The sequence below is a fragment of the Oncorhynchus tshawytscha genome, linkage group LG18 (genome assembly GCF_018296145.1).
Source record: "Oncorhynchus tshawytscha isolate Ot180627B linkage group LG18, Otsh_v2.0, whole genome shotgun sequence".
Taxonomy (NCBI): domain Eukaryota; kingdom Metazoa; phylum Chordata; class Actinopteri; order Salmoniformes; family Salmonidae; genus Oncorhynchus; species Oncorhynchus tshawytscha.
The window spans coordinates 32,861,514-32,882,992 of NC_056446.1; the positions used below are offsets into that span (position 1 = coordinate 32,861,514).

General features: G+C 46.6%; 1 protein-coding gene across 1 annotated transcript; it reads right to left on the reverse strand.

Moving 5' to 3' along the window:
* Positions 1-1,139: 1,139 nt before the first annotated feature.
* Positions 1,140-6,770, reverse strand: LOC112218118 (photoreceptor cilium actin regulator-like). The gene is made up of 2 exons (XM_024378714.1): positions 3,856-6,770; positions 1,140-1,603 (listed from the first exon to the last, which is right to left on the reverse strand). Exons 1-2 carry the CDS (start codon positions 6,423-6,425, stop codon positions 1,522-1,524), a joined length of 2,652 nt encoding a protein of 883 aa, XP_024234482.1. The 5' UTR covers positions 6,426-6,770; the 3' UTR covers positions 1,140-1,521.
* Between the last annotated feature and the right edge of the window lie 14,709 nt (positions 6,771-21,479).

Here is a 21,479-nt window from a genome sequence, read left to right on the forward strand (position 1 = left end):
CTGATGTCTAACAATTTTACTTCTCTTTCTCTCACATACTCTCTCTCTTGCATTCTCTCTGTAAATCATTACTGTAGACAGTCAGACAAATTCATGTTCTGGTGCAGACTAGCTTGACTTTTTATGAAAATACAATCTGCTACAATCTGCAATTTGCTACAGTATTTCACGTTTCTGGGTGCAGTTCTATAAAAAATGGACCAGTGGGACAACAGGTTTATTATCTCATAGCTGACTCAACTGATGAGTTTATCCTTTATGCACAGCAAGGGTGTGGGAATCAGTAACGATGCAAATGTTTTTTTCAAATGAGCAGTTGACTATTTCCCTTGTAATACATGCTCGTTTGTCCCCCAAAGAAAATGGGCCTAACGTAATAACACAGAATATAACCTATAATTATTTTTAATGCTCACAGAGAACTGTATTGTGAGACGATTTGGGGAGCTATTTGTAGCTGGGTGACGTAATGTGTTCAAGTTACACCTCTCTGTTGGCAGTATATATATATATATATATTTTTTATTGGGAACAGGTAGAAAAAACGGAAATAAACAAAATACAAAGGTGAAACTACGAAATAATAATAAAACAACATTTGTAAACAAACACTGTAGTTACTGTATAACAAAAATACCAACAGTTCAAACACAAAATGCTAATTCAAAAACAGTATGACATGGACAAGAAACAAATCATTTGACCTATTCACCAATATATAATTAGTCATTGTCAATACAGTATATATATATATATTTTTTTGTTGTTGTTGAATTTTGACCCCTTTTTCTCCCCAATTTCGTGGTATCCAATTGTTTAAAGTAGCTACTATCTTGTCTCATCGCTACAACTCCCGTATGGGCTCAGGAGAGACGAAGGTCGAAAGTCATGCGTCCTCCGATACACAACCCAACCATGTCGCACTGCTCCTTAACACAGCGCGCATCCAACCCGGAAGCCAGCCGCACCAATGTGTCGGAGGCGTGCACCTAGCGACCTTGGTTAGCGTGCACTGCGCCCGGCCCGCCACAGGAGTCGCTGGTGCGCTATGAGACAAGGATATCCCTACCGGCCAAACCCTCCCTAACCCGGACGACGCTAGGCCAATTGTGCGTCGCCCCACGGACCTCCCGGTCGCGGCCGGTTGCGACAGAGCCTGGGCGCGAACCCAGAGTCTCTGCGCCACCCGGGAGGCCTCAATACAGTATATCACATTGATTTTACATATAATAAATAGATGTTTGTTTTCAGTAATTACTGTATTACAAAACATCATATCAGACGTAATAGATAGACCAAAACATGTACAATGTATTTCAACCTTTTCTCCATTGCAGTCAAGCAATCTGAGGGAGAAGCATGGTCAATTACCTAACACACTTTCTTAGAATAAGCCCCTTCTCTTCTCATTAGAAGGGAAGTCTTAGCCTTAAGAGTCCTCCTAATCCATAATCCCTTTCTATGCTCAGTCCTCACCCTCTAATTCGCTCGGTAGATTCTGCCCTGGCAGACTGCCATGCACTACTGCTCAGGATCCAAATCAGTATCAACAGCACTTGGATCTGATTGGTTGTCCCCTTCCATCACAAGACCATTGACCATCCTATAAAACAACAGGAAAAGGAGAGGCTTTAGTTGTGGATGTCTTTGTGGATTATGGGGTAGCGCACCATGTAGCTGAGAGATGCAGTGAGGAAGGAGAGCTAATCTACCCAGGATTAGGCCAAATAGGTGGTTTGTCTCAGTGTAAATCTGGAGGCAGTACATAGGGTAAGTGAGTGATGGTGATGGAAACACTGATAACAAGGTATTGGGTTCAAATAAAGAATTTAAAATTCTTGCAATTTGCAGTCCTCAGACCCCCATGTTTAATTACTCACACTCAAGAAGGGTAAATGTACCAATAAAATACATTGTTGACATTGATCGTCTGCTGTAACATTAGGCTAAATTTATAGCACCTCATCATATGCTGAGAAGTGTCACTTCAGTTTTTTACAGTAAGAAGTGTCCACATTCCTGTGTTACTCTCTGGCCTACTGTGTTAATATACAGTGGGGCAAAAAGTATTTAGTCAGCCACCAATTGTGCAAGTTCTCCCACTTAAAAAAAGATGAGAGAGGCCTGTAATTTTCATCATAGGTACACTTCAACTATGACAGACAAAATGAGAAGAAAATCACATTGTAGGATTTTTAATGAATTTATTTGCAAATAAATTCATTTAAAAATCCTACAATGTGATTTTCTGTTTTTTTTTCCCTCATTTTGTCTGTCATAGTTGAAGTGTACCTATGATGAAAATTACAGGCCTCTCTCATCTTTTTTAAGTGGGAGAACTTGCACAATTGGTGGCTGACTAAATATATATTTTTTTACATCTAAGTCAATTATCAGACGCTCTTATCCATAGCGACTTAAATGGACAATTAGGGTTTAGTGCCTTGCTCAAGGGCACATCGACTAAATTTGATTTTAAAACATTTTTTTATCATCTGGCTCAACGCTCTCAACTGCTATGTTTAACATCCAATCTCGATAATCAGCACTCTGCTTTGACGATTGTGTTCCTCAATGCTTGACCATTAAATAACTTGTTAAGCACACGTTTGTTTTGCAGACTTTGGAATTTACTGTGACATGATGATTATTTACCCACATAGACAAAGTTGATGTATCTGAAATAATCAGATGATCACACCCACTACCTGGAAAACTGATCCATCAAAATGCCACTGAACTTGTTTCGCTCTAGTTGCCATTGAATACACCAGTTACCACACCTATGAAGAATCCTCAGGCGTCTGTAGGACTTGAAAGAATCGTGAAAATTGCGCAGGCTGCCATATGTGTAAGCTGTGTCACGTATTTGTTGTTCTACTTATTTTGTTTTGCCTCTAAGTTAAATCTCAGGTCACATCTGTTTATCAAAATGGTTAGGGCTACTAAAGTGTACATATGTTTAATGTTACGGAATGGCTCTTGTATCAAGTAAACACTTCTAGCTAGGTTGTTGTGATTATTTGTAGTAGAGAAATGTAGAATAAACATTTGTTTAAATGTTTAAATATGCTCTTTTGGCAAGTTGTTTATTATTTTAACAGTTTGAGATGACAGCATGGGCAGTGCCATTGAGGCTATCTCCATTTTGAAATAGTACATTTTCTTCTTCACGATAAGCTGATCTCTCCTGATGACCCAGTTGGACATGACTCCAACAGGGTCACCATGATGGATCAGCCAATGAAGTTGGAAGTCCCACCCAGTTGACTACATTAAAATGGTGGAAGCCCTCAAAGGCGCTGGCCATGCTAATATGGCCTTTTGGCCGCTAGATGCCTCTATCACTGTCTATGGGTGATAGCTAGGTCTGTTAGCGTCACAGACTACTGGTGGGCATGGCTTGAGCCTTGCTACAGTACATACACCCACCCACTGAGTGACAGCTGATGGAATCAGATACCATCTACTTGGAGTCAAAAGTATTGACCTTTGGAAGAAGCCATGCAAAACAAACAAGCTCATAGTTTCACAGTTGTTGTTATAGTATTTGTCTCCTAATTTAGAAACCGTCTTGTGTTTTTATCTCTCACCTTTTAAGAAATGTGCTATATAAATAAAGTTTGATTTGATCATAGATACTGTAGTTCATTGAGATATTATCAAGTTGAATTTCTACTTTTGTAGGTTAACTCATGTATCTGTTTCTTTTTCTATTCACTATTCTCTGCCATTTTCTGTTTGGCTACTTTCTAACATATGATCATAATTCTGCATTTATATGAATTTGGAAGCCTTTGGTCTAATACCCACTAAACTGGTAGCTAGACAAAGGGAGTAAAGGGAAACACTCACCTCTCACTGCTTTTGGACATATTTGGCTCACTTCCTCGTGTCCGGCCCCGTGGTGTGCCTGGGTTGGACAAATCCTGTTGTTGTGTTGTCAGGCTGGGTCTCTGGTCAGACTGGCTGCGCCGACTGACAGTCTGGGACCCGTGTGTGGACAGCCTTCCCCGGGAGGGCTCACCATAGGGCCTGGGGAGCGTAGAGCTATAGTGGGGGGTCCAGCTCTGGGAGTTGGATTGGCTATTTTGACAGAACACAGATCGGGCATCGTTGAAGGACACTGAGGGTGACATGTCTTCAGCACTGTCCTCCCTGCTCCATCTCAAGACCCGGGGAGACGATGGACGTGAGGGTGGATTAGGCTGTGCGAAAGCAGGGGGGCTTGGTAGTCTGTGGTGTGTAGAGGGACAAGAGGGTGGTAGGCGAACTCTGGAGACTGGTGGGACGGTTGGTGGCATGCTGGTGGGGTAATACTCTCCCTCATAGGGGTTGCTGCTTCCTTGCCTGAGGCTCACACCAGCTCTAAGGGGTCCTCGAACCCCCTGGTCAGATCTGTTTGCAGCGGATTCAGCTGCGTTGCGCAGGTGGATGATCTTGCGGGCCTTATGGTAGAGAGAGGCGGCCTGCTCACTCTCTTGGTCGCCTTCAGATGCTGGCTGCTGTCCACCCCTCGTCTCAGGATCCTGTCTGATTGGTCCGACACTTCCACGGTTGGGCAGCACCGTCATGTTCTGCAACGAGGCCCTCAGGCGCTGAGCGGCGGTGCTCCTTTGGCGTGGCACAGGGTGGCCCCTACTGTCGGTGTCCTCCTCTTCCCCTTCCTCATCATCCGGGTTTTCCTCATTGCTCTCATAGGAATTGTCCATCAGGACCTCAGGGGGAGGAGGGGGCAGGTTGTCATCATCCAGGCCCTCCCCACCTTCTGCTGCCCAGATGTTCTTACTGTTGTTACCACTGACAATGTCGGGTAAGAGGGGAGTTCCACTGCTCCTAGACCCCCTAAGGTGTGCACTAGGGAGACTTTGGCCTGGTCTGCCGTCCACCCCACCACTGAATGTGTTTATGAGTCTTTTGACGGAGTTGCGGCCAGGAGGTTGTGGTGCTATCGCTGGTAGTGAATTTGGTGCTTGGTTTGCCTTTGTGGACCCTTTGAGTCCATATCTAGCAACCCTCTGCCCCCCTGAAGAGTATCTTCTCAGAGAGTTGTTTCCCGTCCGTCGGTCCAGTTCTTTCTGTTGCAGCTCCTGAACATGTAGAGATTCTATGGACAGTGACCGTGGTGGTCTCACCGGCCTGCCCAAGGGGGCAGCTGTCTGGGGTCGTTTGGGTGGCTGCCCTTTGCTGTGCTTGGTGTTCTGTATGGGGTCTGGCGGGGATGAGTTGGACCGCACCCTCCCTGACCTCTCTTCCTCTTCATCCTCCCCATCTTCATCATCATCATCCTCTTCCTCGTTTTCTTCCCCCTCCTCACCTTCGTTAAGGCATACCTGGTCAGGTGAATGGCTTGGGGGTGTGGGGCGTGCACTGCCACCGGACCCAGAACTCCCCCATTGACGGCGGTGGCGCTCTGATCCCATCAGTGACTCGTTCTCTCCCCCGATTCCACTGTCCTCGCTGTGCAGGGACAAGTCATCGAGGTTGCACTTGGCAGCTGCCTCCACGCGCGCCAGCACCTGGGTCAGACGCTCCTCTACTGCCCGCTTGGCCTGCAGCCTCTCTCCCAGTAGTCTAGATAGCGAGGCAAAGAAGTCTGCCGCATCTTCCAGAGTGGTGTCTCCCAGGCCTTGGATCGAGCTCCCCACCAGCTTCATCTTTTCAGTAGAATGCTGGAGCAGCAGCTGCAGCAGGTCTGGGGGGGTTTCTGATGGGTCAGCAATGGGCTTGGAGGGAGTGGGAGCTGGGTCCCTTATCTCAGAGGGCCAGGCCATGTGGTTGCCATGCTCCTTCAGCATCAGCTCCCCTTCCTCAGCCATCTCCTCCAGGGCCTGGTTGACCTCCTCGAAGCGCATCACAATGGCTGTCATCATGGGCTGCAGGGAGAGCTGGGTCTGGGCGGCCTGGTCCAGCAGCCCCAGCAGGGTCTCACACTTGGAGATGTTGGGGTTCAGGTATTCGTAGGCGGCCTGGTGAGCTCTCACCATGTGCATGGGAAGGTCCACCTTCCCCTGGATGATTGAGGTGTTTATCTCCTTTTCTTTTCGGCAGCCTCGTTTCACGCCCTTATTCTTCTTTCGCTTCTTGACCTTTTTTGCCTGCTTTTCCGGTAACTCCTCACTATGTGTGTCTCTCACCTGTGATGTCATTTTGACCTCTATTTGAGAGACGGCCCCTAGGTTTGACACAACGGCTGTGTTGGGGGCCATGTCCGCCACTTTTCCCAGGGCGGCCATAGGATTATCCTCTTCAGCTGATAGTGGGAGTTCCTCCACTTCTTCTTCAATATCCGTATTGTCAATATCTTGGTTTTCTCCCTCAATAGGGTTGATGTTACCCACCTCTGGTGGTACTGGCAGCAGAGCCTTGTGTACCCCATTTGGGATCCCTGGGAAGAGATGACCTTTGGATGGGGAACAACCCATTTTTTATGTCCAGACGTTGAAAAAGACTTTAGATTAAAAATGTCAGTTTGTGATGTGATTTCAATAAAGAGATACAAAGCCAAATATTTAGCCTAGTAAGTGTGGATAGACCTGCTCATCCATCGGTGCTTCTGTCTGATTACCGTTGAAAACTTGGGTGTTCAGCAGGGTGCATACCTTACGAAAACTCGGCAAAAATTCAGCCTCTAAATCAATCTTCTTTACTGTGTTCTTGAATAGAAGGATCAAACCAAATTTCTTATGGGGTTCGTAGATGAGGCTTCTGGAAGCTACGAGGTCCTACCCAAGTAACAGAGCCAGAGAGACTGAGTAGCTGAAAGGATCACGTAGGATTGGAGGACTCTTCTTCTCTCTCCTTTAGCATGCACAGATGGTCAAATTAAGTGAATTTTGCGCGCACACACACATGCACACACACAGACACATAAGACTTTAAGCTCATCAAGGTAATCAGGACCCACATCGTCAGGTGTCTTTTTTAGTCTTGTCTAAGGATTGTTTACAGGCAAGATGTAGGTAATATCAAAGACAGGAAGCTACCTGTGTTCCCTAGTTCAGTTACTTTGGTTTTGTTTCCCAATTATCCATTTATTATCCATACACCATGCTTTCCTCCTGGAGTCCTGTAAAGGTTACCTTGTCATATGTTTCTCTATGTACACATCTATGTTATGTTACTTACATTTTGATTTACTGAATTGAAAAACTAATTGAATAGGACTGCTATAAAGTCATCTAAAATTTCTAAGTTCATTTTGATAATACATCAAACCAACTGATCAAGCCAAGTGTCTATACTGAATTGCAATACATTTTCAGAGTTTAAGATGACATGTATAAGTCTATGATCAGCAGACAGAAGTCATAACATACAGGTGTATAACAGTATGTTTATAAATACAGTATGTTAAAGTTTCTCAGACAAGACGCACATCATTGAGAATACGCATTATTGAGATTACAATGATACTTTACGCAGACTGAAGTTAATGAACCACAACACCTATCTTTCAGCTTAGTTGGGCATATTGTATTTTATCAGTGCCTAATATAACGATAACAAAGCATACAAAAAACCTGCTTGGATCATGTATGTTTCGACATACTGTATGTCACACATTGGGCATATCAAGGCCTCTGTCATACATTGGCCATATCAAGGCCTCTGTCATACATTGGCCATATCAAGGCCTCTGTCATACATTGGGCATATCAAGGCCTCTGTCATACATTGGGCATATCAAGGCCTCTGTCATACATTGGGCATATCAAGGCCTCTGTCATACATTGGGCATATCAAGGCCTCTGTCACACATTGGGCATATCAAGGCGTCTGTCATACATTGGGCATATCAAGGCCACTGTCATACATTGGGCATATCAAGGCCTCTGTCATACATTGGCCATATCAAGGCCTCTGTCATACATTGGCCATATCAAGGCCTCTGTCACACATTGGCCATATCAAGGCCTCTATCACACATTGGGCATATCAAGGCCTCTATCACACATTGGCCATATCAAGGCCTCTGTCACACATTGGCCATATCAAGGCCTCTGTCATACATTGGGCATATCAAGGCCTCTGTCATTCACTGGGCATATCAAGACCTCTGTCATTCACTGGGCATATCAAGACCTCTGTCATTCACTGGGCATATCAAGACCTCTGTCATTCACTGGGCATATCAAGACCTCTGTCATTCACTGGGCATATCAAGACCTCTGTCATTCACTGGGCATATCAAGACCTCTGTCATTCACTGGGCATATCAAGACCTCTGTCATTCACTGGGCATATCAAGACCTCTGTCATACATTGGGCATATCAAGGCCTCTGTCATTCACTGGGCATATCAAGACCTCTGTCATTCACTGGGCATATCAAGACCTCTGTCATTCACTGGGCATGTCAAGGCCTCTGTCATTCACTGGGCATATCAAGACCTCTGTCATTCACTGGGCATATCAAGACCTCTGTCATTCACTGGGCATATCAAGACCTCTGTCATTCACTGGGCATATCAAGACCTCTGTCATTCACTGGGCATATCAAGACCTCTGTCATTCACTGGGCATATCAAGACCTCTGTCATTCACTGGGCATATCAAGACCTCTGTCATTCACTGGGCATATCAAGACCTCTGTCATTCACTGGGCATATCAAGACCTCTGTCATTCACTGGGCATATCAAGACCTCTGTCATTCACTGGGCATATCAAGACCTCTGTCATTCACTGGGCATATCAAGACCTCTGTCATTCACTGGGCATATCAAGACCTCTGTCATTCACTGGGCATATCAAGACCTCTGTCATTCACTGGGCATATCAAGACCTCTGTCATTCACTGGGCATATCAAGACCTCTGTCATTCACTGGGCATATCAAGACCTCTGTCATACATTGGGCATATCAAGGCCTCTGTCATTCACTGGGCATATCAAGACCTCTGTCATTCACTGGGCATATCAAGACCTCTGTCATTCACTGGGCATATCAAGACCTATGTCATTCACTGGGCATATCAAGACCTCTGTCATTCACTGGGCATATCAAGACCTCTGTCATTCACTGAGCATATCAAGGCCTCTGTCAGATATTGGGCATACCAAGGCCTCTGTCATACATTGGGCATATCAAGACCTCTGTCATTCACTGGGCATATCAAGACCTCTGTCATTCACTGAGCATATCAAGGCCTCTGTCAGATATTGGGCATACCAAGGCCTCTGTCATACATTGGGCATATCATTGTGATTACAATGATACTCTACACAGACTGAAGCAAATGAACCATAACAGATTATCATTCTGCTTAGTTGGGCATACTGTATTTTCTCAGTGCCTAATATACTGATAACAAAGCATACAAAAACACATGCTTGGATCATATATGTTTCGACATATTCTATTTCATACACTGGGCATATCAAGGCCTTTGGGCATATGACAAGGCATTCGATCAGGCCATACATTTGGGTATATACCAAGGCATTCGATCAGGCCATACATTTGGGCATATACCAAGGCATTCGATCAGGCCATACATTAGGGCATATGACAGGGCATTCGATCAGGCCATACATTTGGGTATATACCAAGGCATTCGATCAGGCCATACATTTGGGCATATACCAAGGCATTCGATCAGGCCATACATTTGGGCATATGACAGGGCATTTGATCAGGTGATACATTTGGGCATATGACAGTGCTAAGGTTGAAAAGGGAGGGTATATTACTGGAAGCTTTATACGTTTACCAGTAAACTACCAGCATTTTGATATCTCTCATTGATTTTATGTATCTCAAGACATCTAGTGGCCCTTTTGGGTACTTCCAGGTGTCTATGTCCAGGTGGCAGCGGGAGGTGGTAGGGAACTAGTCTGTCTGCCCAATATAAAGGATCAATACTGGAGGAGGTAGGTGGCAGTGGGAGGTGGTAGGGAACTAGTCTGTCTGCCCAATATAAAGGATCAATACTGGTGGAGGTAGGTTGCAGAGGGAGGTGGTAGGGAACTAGTCTGTCTGCCCAATATAAAGGATCAAAACTGGAGGAGGTAGGTGGCAGCGGGAGGTGGTAGGGAACTAGTCTGTCTGCCCAATATAAAGGATCAAAACTGGCGGAGGAATAAAAAGCGCATACATAGGAAAGTATACCAGTTTAATCTGAGGACCAGGATGTGGACAACTGTGTCATAAAAATTGACCTTAGAAATAGTACTGTTTAGAGATGTGGGGAGAACATGTCAGTCAATTACTAATATACTAATACTCTTAGTAAAAGTATTTATCTTCAACATGCAATCTGTAGATTCTATTCGATTATATAGATTGAAATTGTACGTTAAACATCATAGCATAGTTGAAAGATATGTGTTGCGTAGAAAGAAGTGGATGGCCAGCAGAGATAGATGGGATGGGCTGAGGGAAGCTGAGGTTTGGTATGTGGAATTGGAGACAAGAGGGAGTGGAGCTGCTGTGTGAGAGAATAATGGTCAAAAGATAAAGGGGGAAAAAAAGTCTAAATAAAACACAATAAAAGTACATTTGAATGACACTAAGTGGCAGTGTTTTTACAGCTAATGCCGGTTTGTCTGAGGCTGATGCCGTGCAGGTGTTTGTACACATGCATATACACACACTCCCATTCAAATAAACACATACAAGAACTCACACATAATAGTGCCAGACATGCACACAAACATATAGTAGGCATTGCTGTTATGATTTCAGTTGTCCTTGATGTCCTTTGTTTTAAATGTATTATTATTATATATATTTTTTGCATTGTTGTCTGCTGTTTTCTGCTGTCTTTTCCTTTTTTCTCTTTAGTTCATTCTCTTGGTTGTTGGTGCATTGGGGGGTTCTTGGGGGTGGGGAATAGAATTACAGTAGTTGTATTTTTTTTTTCCCCGGGGGGGGGGGGGACTGTGGGAGGGGTCTCGAATGGTTGAGGGACAGCTATTGGGGAACTGTGGGGGGATCTTGGAGGGGTTCGGGCTTCACAAGATTGTGATCATGAAAACTATGACATATATGTTATATCACTATCATGCACACGCACCCTGACACTTAAGGATGGCTCTGTTGCGGAAATACTGATACATGTTTGATAGTGTCTTGATGATTTATTGTTTGTCCTTCATGTTCTAATACTTCAATGTTACCCCTTCCTTGTGTTTTTTGTAATAAATAATTATTTAAAAAAATATTTTGAAAAAGAATGTCTGGTGGTAAAACGGGTACTTGGTAGTACCGTCGTCATGTGGTGGGTCAGATACTCTGTCCGTCCTCTTCTAGCCCACATCTACAGTTGCTGCGCTAACGCAACGGCTAGGAGGTATCACTTCTTTAGTGAATAAGAGTTCAAAGTTCATACTAAGTTGCCATACTTTAAGCTCATGCTATATTCTGGCTGGTACAGTCGAAATTCATCCTTTTGACGTGTGGATCGTCATCTTCACGTTGAAATTCGATGCTAATTTCGTTAGGTTCTTGTTGTTCAACCAGAGCTCACGCTGAGGTTGGCTTAGTTCTGTAGGTAACCTTGGCCTTTTTAACGTGGGGACCGCAAGTCCTCACGTCCTTGGAACAGGAAGTTGAATTTTCGTCAACGGGTTTATATGGTGGTGAAAGAAGGGCGTGTTTCATAGTTTACAACCAGTGTCTGTTCACTTGGGCGGGGCCTCTGAGTGAGCAGAATTTCTCTATAACAAACTGTTCTCTCATTTAAGAAGCTAAAATTACATTTTATCTTTTAACAAATAGTTTCATTTTTAAACATTTAAATTGCACAACAATTCCATGTGAATCTGATAACTAGAATGTGTAGACTTTTCAAGATACATTTTATGTCGTCCTATCACCAATAATAATGTCTCAGACGCCAATTGATCTGACATCATATTCATTAAGTACCAACGCATATTTTCAACTGGTTGGATTACCGAAATATGGTTCAGTTTTCCACCTTTTGATGTTACCAGACTCTCTATGTCAACAAAGGGATTTTCAATAGTCACATCGGTAGAAAGAGAAAAAGGGGAAAGGTATTTATGGGGGTCAGAAACCGCCCCCCAACAGGCCAACGTCATGACAGAGTGAAATCAAATTTCCTCTCCATCCATTGTTCCAGCAATCTCCCATCGATGTGGATGGTCAAAGGGATGAGGGAGTCAAAATCTGTGGGTAACTCCTGAGCCACAAGCTCGTCCTTATCCTCCTCCTAGACTCTGTGCAGGTACATGTCGAACAGTGCTTCCGGGTTCCACACACTCTCCTCTGCCAACGTACGGAAATCCACCGCATAGTTGGCCGCAGTGCGGGCGTTCTCCTGGAGCTGGATTAGCTTCCGGGCAGCTTCTCTCCCAGAGAAAGGGGCACCAAAGACCTTCTTCACCTCTCCTACGAACCCCTCCAGGCACGTGAAAACGGCTGGCTGCTGTTCCCATATGGCGGTACCCCAGGTGAGAGTCCTTCCAGTCATCAGCGTGATGAGGTTGGCTATTTTGGAGCGATCCTATGGGGAGGGAGGGCTGAAGCTAGAAAATGAGGTCACACTGAGCTAAAAGCGCCCAACAGGTTCTCAGCTCTCCATTAAAGCAATTTGGAGGAGGTAACCGGGGCTCCCGAGAAGGTGGAGTGGCCAGTGGGGTTGCGCGGCTAACCGCCGAGTTGCTGAGGGGCGGTGGGGTTACCACCATGGCAGGCTGCCCCCCAGATGACCCGCATAAGTTTTCCAGCAGCATGTCCAACGCCCGGTCATGGCGCTCAGCCAATGTTTGGACCCCCTCCATCAGTCCACGAAGCAATTCCTTGTGTCTATCAGTGGAGGCTCCTTGGGAGGAGATGGCGTTGCGCACCTAGTCCAGGTCTGCTGGGTCAGTCATGGCAAGTTCGTACTATCAAGTATAAAGGTAAGACCCAGATGCAGACCATGTCAAAAAAAACAATAGTTTAATATTCCAACAGGGGCAGATAATAGACAAGACAAGGCAGGCAGGGGTCAGTAAACCAGAGGCGGGGCAACAGTACCGGGCGGCAGGCAGGGTCAGGGTAAGGCAGAGATTGGTAATCCAGAGGGGGGGCGAAGGTACAGGTTAGCAGGCAGGCTCAGGGTCAGGGGCATGCAGAGTGGTCAGGCAGGTGGGTTCGGAGTCAGGACAGGCAAGGGTCAAAACGAGCAGGGTGAGAAAAGAGAAACTGGAAAAAGCAGGAGTTGAGACACAAAACACTGGTTGGCTTGAAAAAACAAAACGAACTGGCAACACAAACAGAGAACACAGTTCTAAATACACAGGGGATAATGGGGAAGATGGGCGACACCTGGTGGGGGGTGGAGACAATCACAAAGACAGGTGAAACAGATCAGGGTGTGACACTAAGGCTGTAATGTAACAAAATGTGGAAAAAGTCAAGGTGTCTGAATACGTTTACGAATGCACTGTAGACTGACCAGGTGAATCCAGGTGAAAGCTATGATCCCGTATTGATGTCAATTGTTAAATCCACTACAATCAGTGTAGATGAAGGGGAGGAGACAGGTTAAAGGAGGATTTTTAAGCCTTGAGCAAATTGAGACATGGATTGTGTATGTGTGCCATTTAGAGGGTGAATGAGCAAGACAAAATTTGCGAGTGCCTTTGAACGGGGTATGGTAGTGGGTGCCAGGCGCACAACTGTGGGAAGCATTGGAATCTACATGGGCCAGCATCCCTATGGATCGCTTTCAATACCTTGTAGAGTCCATGGAAAGACAAATTGAGATTGTTCCGAGGGCCAAAGGGGGGGGAGGTTGGTATGCACAGTGTTTGTCAATATTTTGTATATTTTATTATTCAAGTATAAATGACTAAAGTGACTGTTACGGTTTTCTTCCATCGAAAGAGAGTCGGACCAAAATGCAGCATGGTTAATACGATACATGTTTAATGACGAATAAACACGACAATACAAAAACAACAAACGGAACGTGAAAACCTACACAGCCTATCTGGTGACAACTAACACAAAGACAGGAACAATCACCCATGAAACACTCAAAGAATATGACTGCCTTAATATGGTTCCCAATCAGAGACAATGAGAATCACCTGCCTCTGATTGAGAACCGCCTCAGGCAACCATAGACTTTGCTAGAACACCCCACTAAACCACAATCCCAAAACCTACGAAAAACCCCCATACATAAACACAACACAAAATAAACCCATGTCACACCCTGGCCTGACCAAATAAATATAGAAAACACAAAATACTAAGACCAGGGCGTGACAGAACCCCCCCCCCAAGGTGCGGACTCCCGGCCGCACACCTAAACCCATAGGGGAGGGTCCGGGTGGGCGTCTGTCCACGGTGGCGGCTCCGGCTCGGGACGTGGACCCCACTCCAACCAAGTCTTAGTCCCCCTGTAACGCGTCCTTTGATTGGCGACCCTCGCCGCCGATCTTGGCCTAATAACCCTCACCAAGGACCTCACTGGACTGAGGGGCAGCTCGGGACTGAGGTAGAAGCTTGGGACTGAGGGGAAGCTCGGGACTGAGGGGAAGCTCGGGACTGAGGGGAAGCTCGGGACTGAGGGGTAGCTCGGGACTGAGAGGAAGCTCAGCACTGAGAGGATGCCTAGTACCGAGAGGAAGCCCAGTACTGAGAGGAAACTCAGGCAGGTAGTAGGCTCTGGCACATCCTGGCTAGCTGATGGTTCTGGCAGATCCTGGCTGACTGGCGGATCCTGGCTAGCTGGTGGTTCTGGCAGATCCTGGCTGACTGGCGGATCCTGGCTGACTGGCGGATCTGGAAGATCCTGGCTGACTGGCGGATCCTGGCTGACTGGCGGATCTGGAAGATCATGGCTGACTGGCGGATCCTGGCTGACTGGCGGATCTGGAAGATCATGGCTGACTGGCGGATCCTGGCTGACTGGCGGATCTGGAAGATCCTGGCTGACTGGTGGATCCTGGCTGACTGGTGGATCTGGAAGATCCTGGCTGACTGGCGGCTCTGGCTGCTCCATGCAGAATGGCAGCTCTGGCTGCTCCATGCAGACTGGCAGCTCTGGCTGATCCATGCAGACTGGCAGCTCTGGCTGCTCCATGCAGACTGGCAGCTCTGTCTGCTCCATGCAGACTGGCAGCTCTGGCTGCTCCATGCAGACTGGCAGCTCTGGCTGCTCCATACAGACTGGCAGCTCTGGCTGCTCCATGCAGACTGGCAGCTCTGGCTGCTCCATGCAGACTGACAGCTCTGGCTGCTCCATGCAGACTGGATTCTCTGGCTGCTCCATGCAGACTGGAAGCTCTGGCTGCTCCATGCAGACTGACAGCTCTGGCTTCTCCATGCAAATTAGCAGCTCTGGCTGCGCTGAACAGGCAGGAGACTCCGGCAGCGCTGGAGAGAAGGAAGGCTCTGGCAGCGCTAAACAGGCGGGAGACTCCGGCAGCGCTGGAGAGGAGGAAGGCTCTGATAGCGCTAGACAGGCGGGAGACTCCGGCAGCGCTGGAGAGGAGGAAGGCTCTGGTAGCGCTAAACAGGCAGGAGACTCCGACAGCGCTAAACAGGCGGGAGACTCCGACAGCGCTGGAGAGGAGAAAGGCTCTGGCAGCGCTGAACAGGCGAGGCGCACTGAAGGCCTGGTGCGTGGTGCTGGCACTGGTGGTACTGGGCCGAGGACACGCACAGGAAGCCTGGTGCGGGGAGCTGCCACCGGAGGACTGGTGTGTGAAGGTGGCACAGGATGGACCGGACCGTGAAGGTGTACTGGAGAGCCTGAGAGCAGGACTGGCACAGGACGTGCAAGGCTAGGTAGTTACACAGGAGGCCTAGTGCGTGAGGCTGGCACACTCTTCACCAGCCGACTAACACGCACCTCAGGACGAGTATGGAGCGCTGACCCAGGTGCCATCAAATCCCCGACACGCTCCGTCGGGCGAATATCGTATCTAAAGCACCAACCTAGCAACTCCCTCATAACTCTCTCCTCCACTTTCCCCATTAACTCCTTCACAGTCTCTGCTTCACTCACCTCCAACACCGGCTCTGGTTCTGGTCTCCTCCTTGGCTCCTCACGATAAACAGGGGGAGTTGGCTCAGGTCTGAACCCTGACTCTGCCACACTCTCCCTGAGCTCCCCCCAATACATTTTTGGGGCTGACTCTCGGGCTTCCATCCGCGTCGCCGTGCTGCCTCTTCATACCAGCGCCTTTCTGCTTTCGCCGCCTCCAGTTCTTCTTTGGGGCGGCGATATTCTCCAGGCTGTGTCCAGGGTCCTTTTCCGTCCAATATCTCCTCCCACGTCCAGAAGTCCTGTGATCGCTGCTCCTCACGATAAACAGGGGGAGTTGGCTCAGGTCTGAACCCTGACTCTGCCGCACTCTCCCTGAGCCCCCCCCCCCAAGAAATTTTTGGGGCTGACTCTCGGGCTTCCTTCTGCGCCACCGTGCTTGTCTCTTCGACTCCATTCTCCTATAGCCCTCTTCGCACTGCTCCAGCGAATCCCAGGCGGGCTCCGGCACTCTCTCTGGGTCGACCGCCCACCTGTCTATTTCCTCCCAAGTCGTATATTCCAACCTTGGTTGCTTCTGCTGCCGCTGCCTGTCACCACGCTGCTTGGTCTTGGTGTGGTGGGTGATTCTGTTACGGTTTTCTTCCGTCGAAAGAGAGTCGGACCAAAATGCAGCGTGGTTAATACGATACATGTTTAATGACGAATAAACACGACAATACAAAAACAACAAACGGAACGTGAAAACCTATACAGCCTATCTGGTGACAACTAACACAAAGACAGGAACAATCACCCACGAAACACTCAAAGAATATGGCTGCCTAAATATGGTTCCCAATCAGAGACAACGAGAATCACCTGCCTCTGATTGAGAATCGCCTCAGGCAACCATAGACTTTGCTAGAACACCCCACTAAACCACAATCCCAAAACCTACGAAAAACCCCCATACATAAACACACCACAAAATAAACCCATGTCACACCCTGGCCTGACCAAATAATTATAGAAAACACAAAATACTAAGACCAGGGCGTGACAGTGACAATAGATTGTCATAGATTTTCTGTTAATCAACAAAAATGACCAAAGAATCCGGTGACATTGGTAAATTACCGGTAGCTTTGCAACCCTAGTCAGGGCTAAGAGGCGAGGGTAATCAAACTAAGTGCCCAGTCTGAGCTCATAGACAACTGTCTCCAAGCAGTTAGTGTCCCACTGTAATCCCTGCCAACCCCGGTCAGTCAGGTGTACAACACAGACTTAGAGAAATGACCTGTTTGTACCTCTCTGTTAGGGGAGCAGATCAAGCTTAGCCTGTGCCAGGCCTGTTGTTGTAACTTGCGTTATATATTTTCATTTATCTTTTCATTCACTTCCTTGTTATGGGAGTTTTCATGATTTATGTTGATCAGATTTGTGTTATTTCCTTAGCCTCTTAGCATGGCTCCATCAACCCGTAAGAAGTTACTGCATCTGAAATAGCATTGTTCTTCTAAATATAATGACTTGTATAACTACCTATGTATTGTCTTTATGTTGTCTTCTGGGAACTACAGTATGTGCTCCCATCAGGACATGCAGTCAGTGGGCTGTTACAATTTGGAGTTTAGGTTAGGACGATTTGTATTTAGCACGTCTGTCCCTGTTTCGACAGCAGTGACTGGTGCTTGTGTAAGCCATGCTGTATGGCTATTCTCAGCTGTTTTCATCCTGATCTGTGCTTTGGCCAACCATTCAGTGTGTAAAGCTTTGGCTGCACCACAATCCTGGCCAACCAATACAATTAGCCTGATGTATTAATGGAGTCTAAGGACAGAGAGGCAGAGATGAATGTTTTTGATACAGGTGGAGGTGTCCATTATATAATAGCATACTTGTTTTTCTGTTGTATTTGAGGCTCAATCAGGTAGAAGTGTGACTTTGTTACTAAGCGAATTACATCATAGAAGGAAGCAAGTAGGTCTCCAAAATGAAGGAAAATAACCATGACTTTATTGAATAAGTATTTTGATTTGACAGATACCCAGTTAGCCGTTTACAATACAGATGTCCATATAGGGGGGAATCCTGATGTGTTCTTTTTTCACAAGACTTAATGTACTGGCACAGGTCAGTCATCTTACGAAGACATTTCTTAACTCTTTTCAAAAGAGAAAAAGAGAAAATTCAAAGAAGCAATACAAACAATATCCATGGCCCCCTTAAACAAAAGGCAACAGCCCCCTCTACTGACAATCAAAATGAAAATACAGTATAATGCTGATTATAAAAACGTTTATTGGAAGCTATCACTATTATATTTGAATGATCACTTTATGAAGCCTTTATAAGATGTTATCCTTTTAAAGTAGGCACAACAGAAAGAACACCTCTAACCTCTCACCTCTGGCTGAGTGGGCCCAATGGCCCTCACCAAGGGCTGTCTAGAGTTGAGGTGGAGCTATGAGGGGGGAATGGCCCTCTGATCTTAGTGCTGAGTGACTCCAAAGTCCCTGGAGGTATTACCCAACTCATGTCCTGCAGACTTAGTGGAAAAGATACGCAACCCCCTGAAAATCCTCTAATCTTCCCTCCCTCCGACCCGGTGCATGGTAGATCTACCTCAGAGCCCCTGGGGAGGAAGTGTCAGAAGATGATGCCGTAGTTGGAGACTAGAATAGCAGAGGCCTTTCTTGGTGGTGGCGCTCTGTTCACTCCTGAAGATGTATAGTAGTTGGGGATGAAACCAACCCAAAAGCTACATTAGCATGCTAAAGATAATATAGCCCAGGGCTTTCCAACCGTGTTCCTGGAGAGCTACCCTCCTGGAGGTGTACTCTCCAGCCCTGTACCTGGAAATCTACCCTCCTGGAGGTGTACTCTCCTGCCCTGTACCTGGAAATCTACCCCCCTGGAGGTGTACTCTCCAGCCCTGTACCTGGAAAGCTACCCTCCTGGAGGTGTACTCTCCAACCCTGTACCTGGAGAGCTACCCTCCTGTTGGTGAACTCTCCAACCCTGTACCTGGAGAGCTATCCTCCTGGTAGTGTACTTTCCAGCCCTGTTGGAGGCACACATCACACTGGAGCTGGATTTGCATGCTCTGTGGGAATGTTGTGTGGCCTACCTTGGGAGATTCAAAGATTGGCCAGAGGGTGCAAATGATCCCCTGGACAGCAGTAAGGAGTATGATGATTAGTGGAGGCTTGTAAAGCTTATGCAGGCGCTCCTCTTTTGCAGGATCAAAGGCTAGAAAGGCCAGAAATATATATGTGAAGGCCTTGATTAGAGAGCAGGAGACACAGTGTGAAGCCCAGGCCCTGCAGGGTCTGGTGAGCCCGACAAAGTTGGAGGCTTGGTTTGCCTAAACTATTAGAAGAAAAGGTGCTATCTAGAACCTAAAAGGGTTCTTTGGCTGTCCCCATAGGATAACCCTTTGAAAAGCCCTTTTTGGTTCCAGGTAGAACCCTTTTATTTCTAGGTGGCAGCCCATTCTTGCATAATCAATGCTTGGAGTTTGTCAGAATTTGTGGGTTTTTGTTTGTCCACCCAGCTCTTGAGGATTGACCACAAGTTCTCAATGGGATTAAGGTCTGGGGAGATTCCTGGCCATGGACCCAAAATATCGATGTTTTGTTCCGCAAGCCACTTAGTTATCACTTTTGCCTTATGGCAAGGTGCTCCATTATGCTGGAAAAGGCATTGTTCGTCACCAAACTGTTCCTGGATGGTTGGGAAAAGTTGAGCTCGGAGGATGTGTTGGTACCATCTTTATTCATAGCTGTGTTCTTAGGCAGAATTGTGAGTGAGTCCACTCCCTTGGCTGAGAAGCAACCACACACATGAATGGTCTCAGGATGCTTTACTGTTGGCATACTGTTGGCATGACACAGATGCTACACTGATGGTAGCGCTCACCTTGTCTTCTCTGGACAAGCTTTTTTTCCGGATGCCCCAAACATTTGGAAATGGGATTCATCAGAGAAAATGATTTTACCCCAGTCCTCAGCAGTCCAATCCCTGAACCTTTTGCAGAATATCAGTCTGTCCCTGATGTAATTCCTGGAGAGAAGGGGCTTCTTTGCTGCCCTTCTTGACACCAGGCCATCCTCCAAAAGTCTTCACCTCACTGTGCATGCAGATGCACTCACACCTGCCTGCTGCCATTCCTGAGCAAGCTCTGTACTGGTGGTGCACCGATCCTGCAGCTGAATCAACTTTAGGAGATGGATCCTGGCACTTGCTGGACTTTCTTGGGCGCCCTGAAGCCTTCTTCACAGCAATTGAACCGCTCTCCTTAAAGTTCTTGATGATCTGATAAATGGTTGATTTAGGTGCAATTTTACTGGCGGCAATATCCTTGCCTGTGAAGCCCGTTTTGTGCAAAGCAATGATGACGGCCCGTGTTTCCTTGCAGGTAACCATGGTTGACAGAGGAAGAACAATGATTCCAAGCACCACCCTCCTTTTGAAGCTTCCAGTCTGTTATTCGAACTCAATCAGCATGACAGAGTGATCTCCAGCCTTGTCCTCGTCAAAACTCACACCTGTGTTAACAAGAGAATCACTGACATGATGTCAGCTGGTCCTTTTGTGGCAGGGCTGAAATGCAGTGGAAATGTTTTGGGGGGATTCAGTTCATTTACATGACAAAGAGGGACTTTGCAATTAATTGCAATTCATCTGATCACTCTTCATAACATTCTGGAGTATATGCAAATTGCCATCATACAAACTGAGGCAGCAGACCTTGTTAAAATTAATATATGTGTCATTCTCAAAACTTTTTGCCACGACTGTAGAACCCTTTCCACAGAGGGTTCTTCATAAAAACCCCAAAAGTTCTACCTGGAACCAAAAAGGGTTTGGGAACGATGGGGACGGCCGATGGCCCTTTTGGAATCCTTTTTCCTAAGAGTGTATGAAACCAATCACACTCGCAAAGCTTGCTGCTAGCCCAGCTGTCATGACACAGGGCAGGACCGAGTTTGGGAAACCCTACCTTATGGGACCAAGTGCCATTTGGACACACGCACAGTCATGCTGATCTATGAGAGGCAGGGAAACAAAGTCAGAGATTAAATTTGGCACCGTTGGGATACATTTAAATATTCAGGTATGAAGTGCCTGAATGAGACATGAGATAGACAACAACGTGAAGGCAATAATTCAACAGGTTTAATACCTTGGAAAAATAGCGTACAGAGGACAACTTGACTAATGAAGAAACTTCTTGACTCCAGACTTACCTCTGCTGACAGTAAAAGTCTCCTCTACAAAGGGGATACAGTTGTGGCAGCAGGACACATGGAAGCCTTTCTTAATAAAACCACCGGCGCAAGATTCTGAGCTTCTAAACTGGGGAATGTGGGAGTGTGGGATAGATAGAAAATACTTCAACGCATTGCAGCAATAACAACCATGGCAAGATGTGCATAGAGCCATGGCTTCGGGAAGATGTTTAGGGGTGGGGGTACTGAGAATTGTGTTGTCCCTGCATGGCTGACAACTATTTCTGTCCACTCATACAGGAGTAATAAAG

Coding starts and splice junctions, on each gene's coding strand:
- LOC112218118 (XM_024378714.1), bottom strand. CDS start 6,425: ATGGGTTGTTCCCCATCCAAAGGTCATCTCTTCCCAGGGATCCCAAAT. Junction 1,604..3,855: donor ATGTCCAAAAGCAGTGAGAG/GTGAGTGTTTCC, acceptor GTTGTTTTATAG/GATGGTCAATGGTCTTGTGA.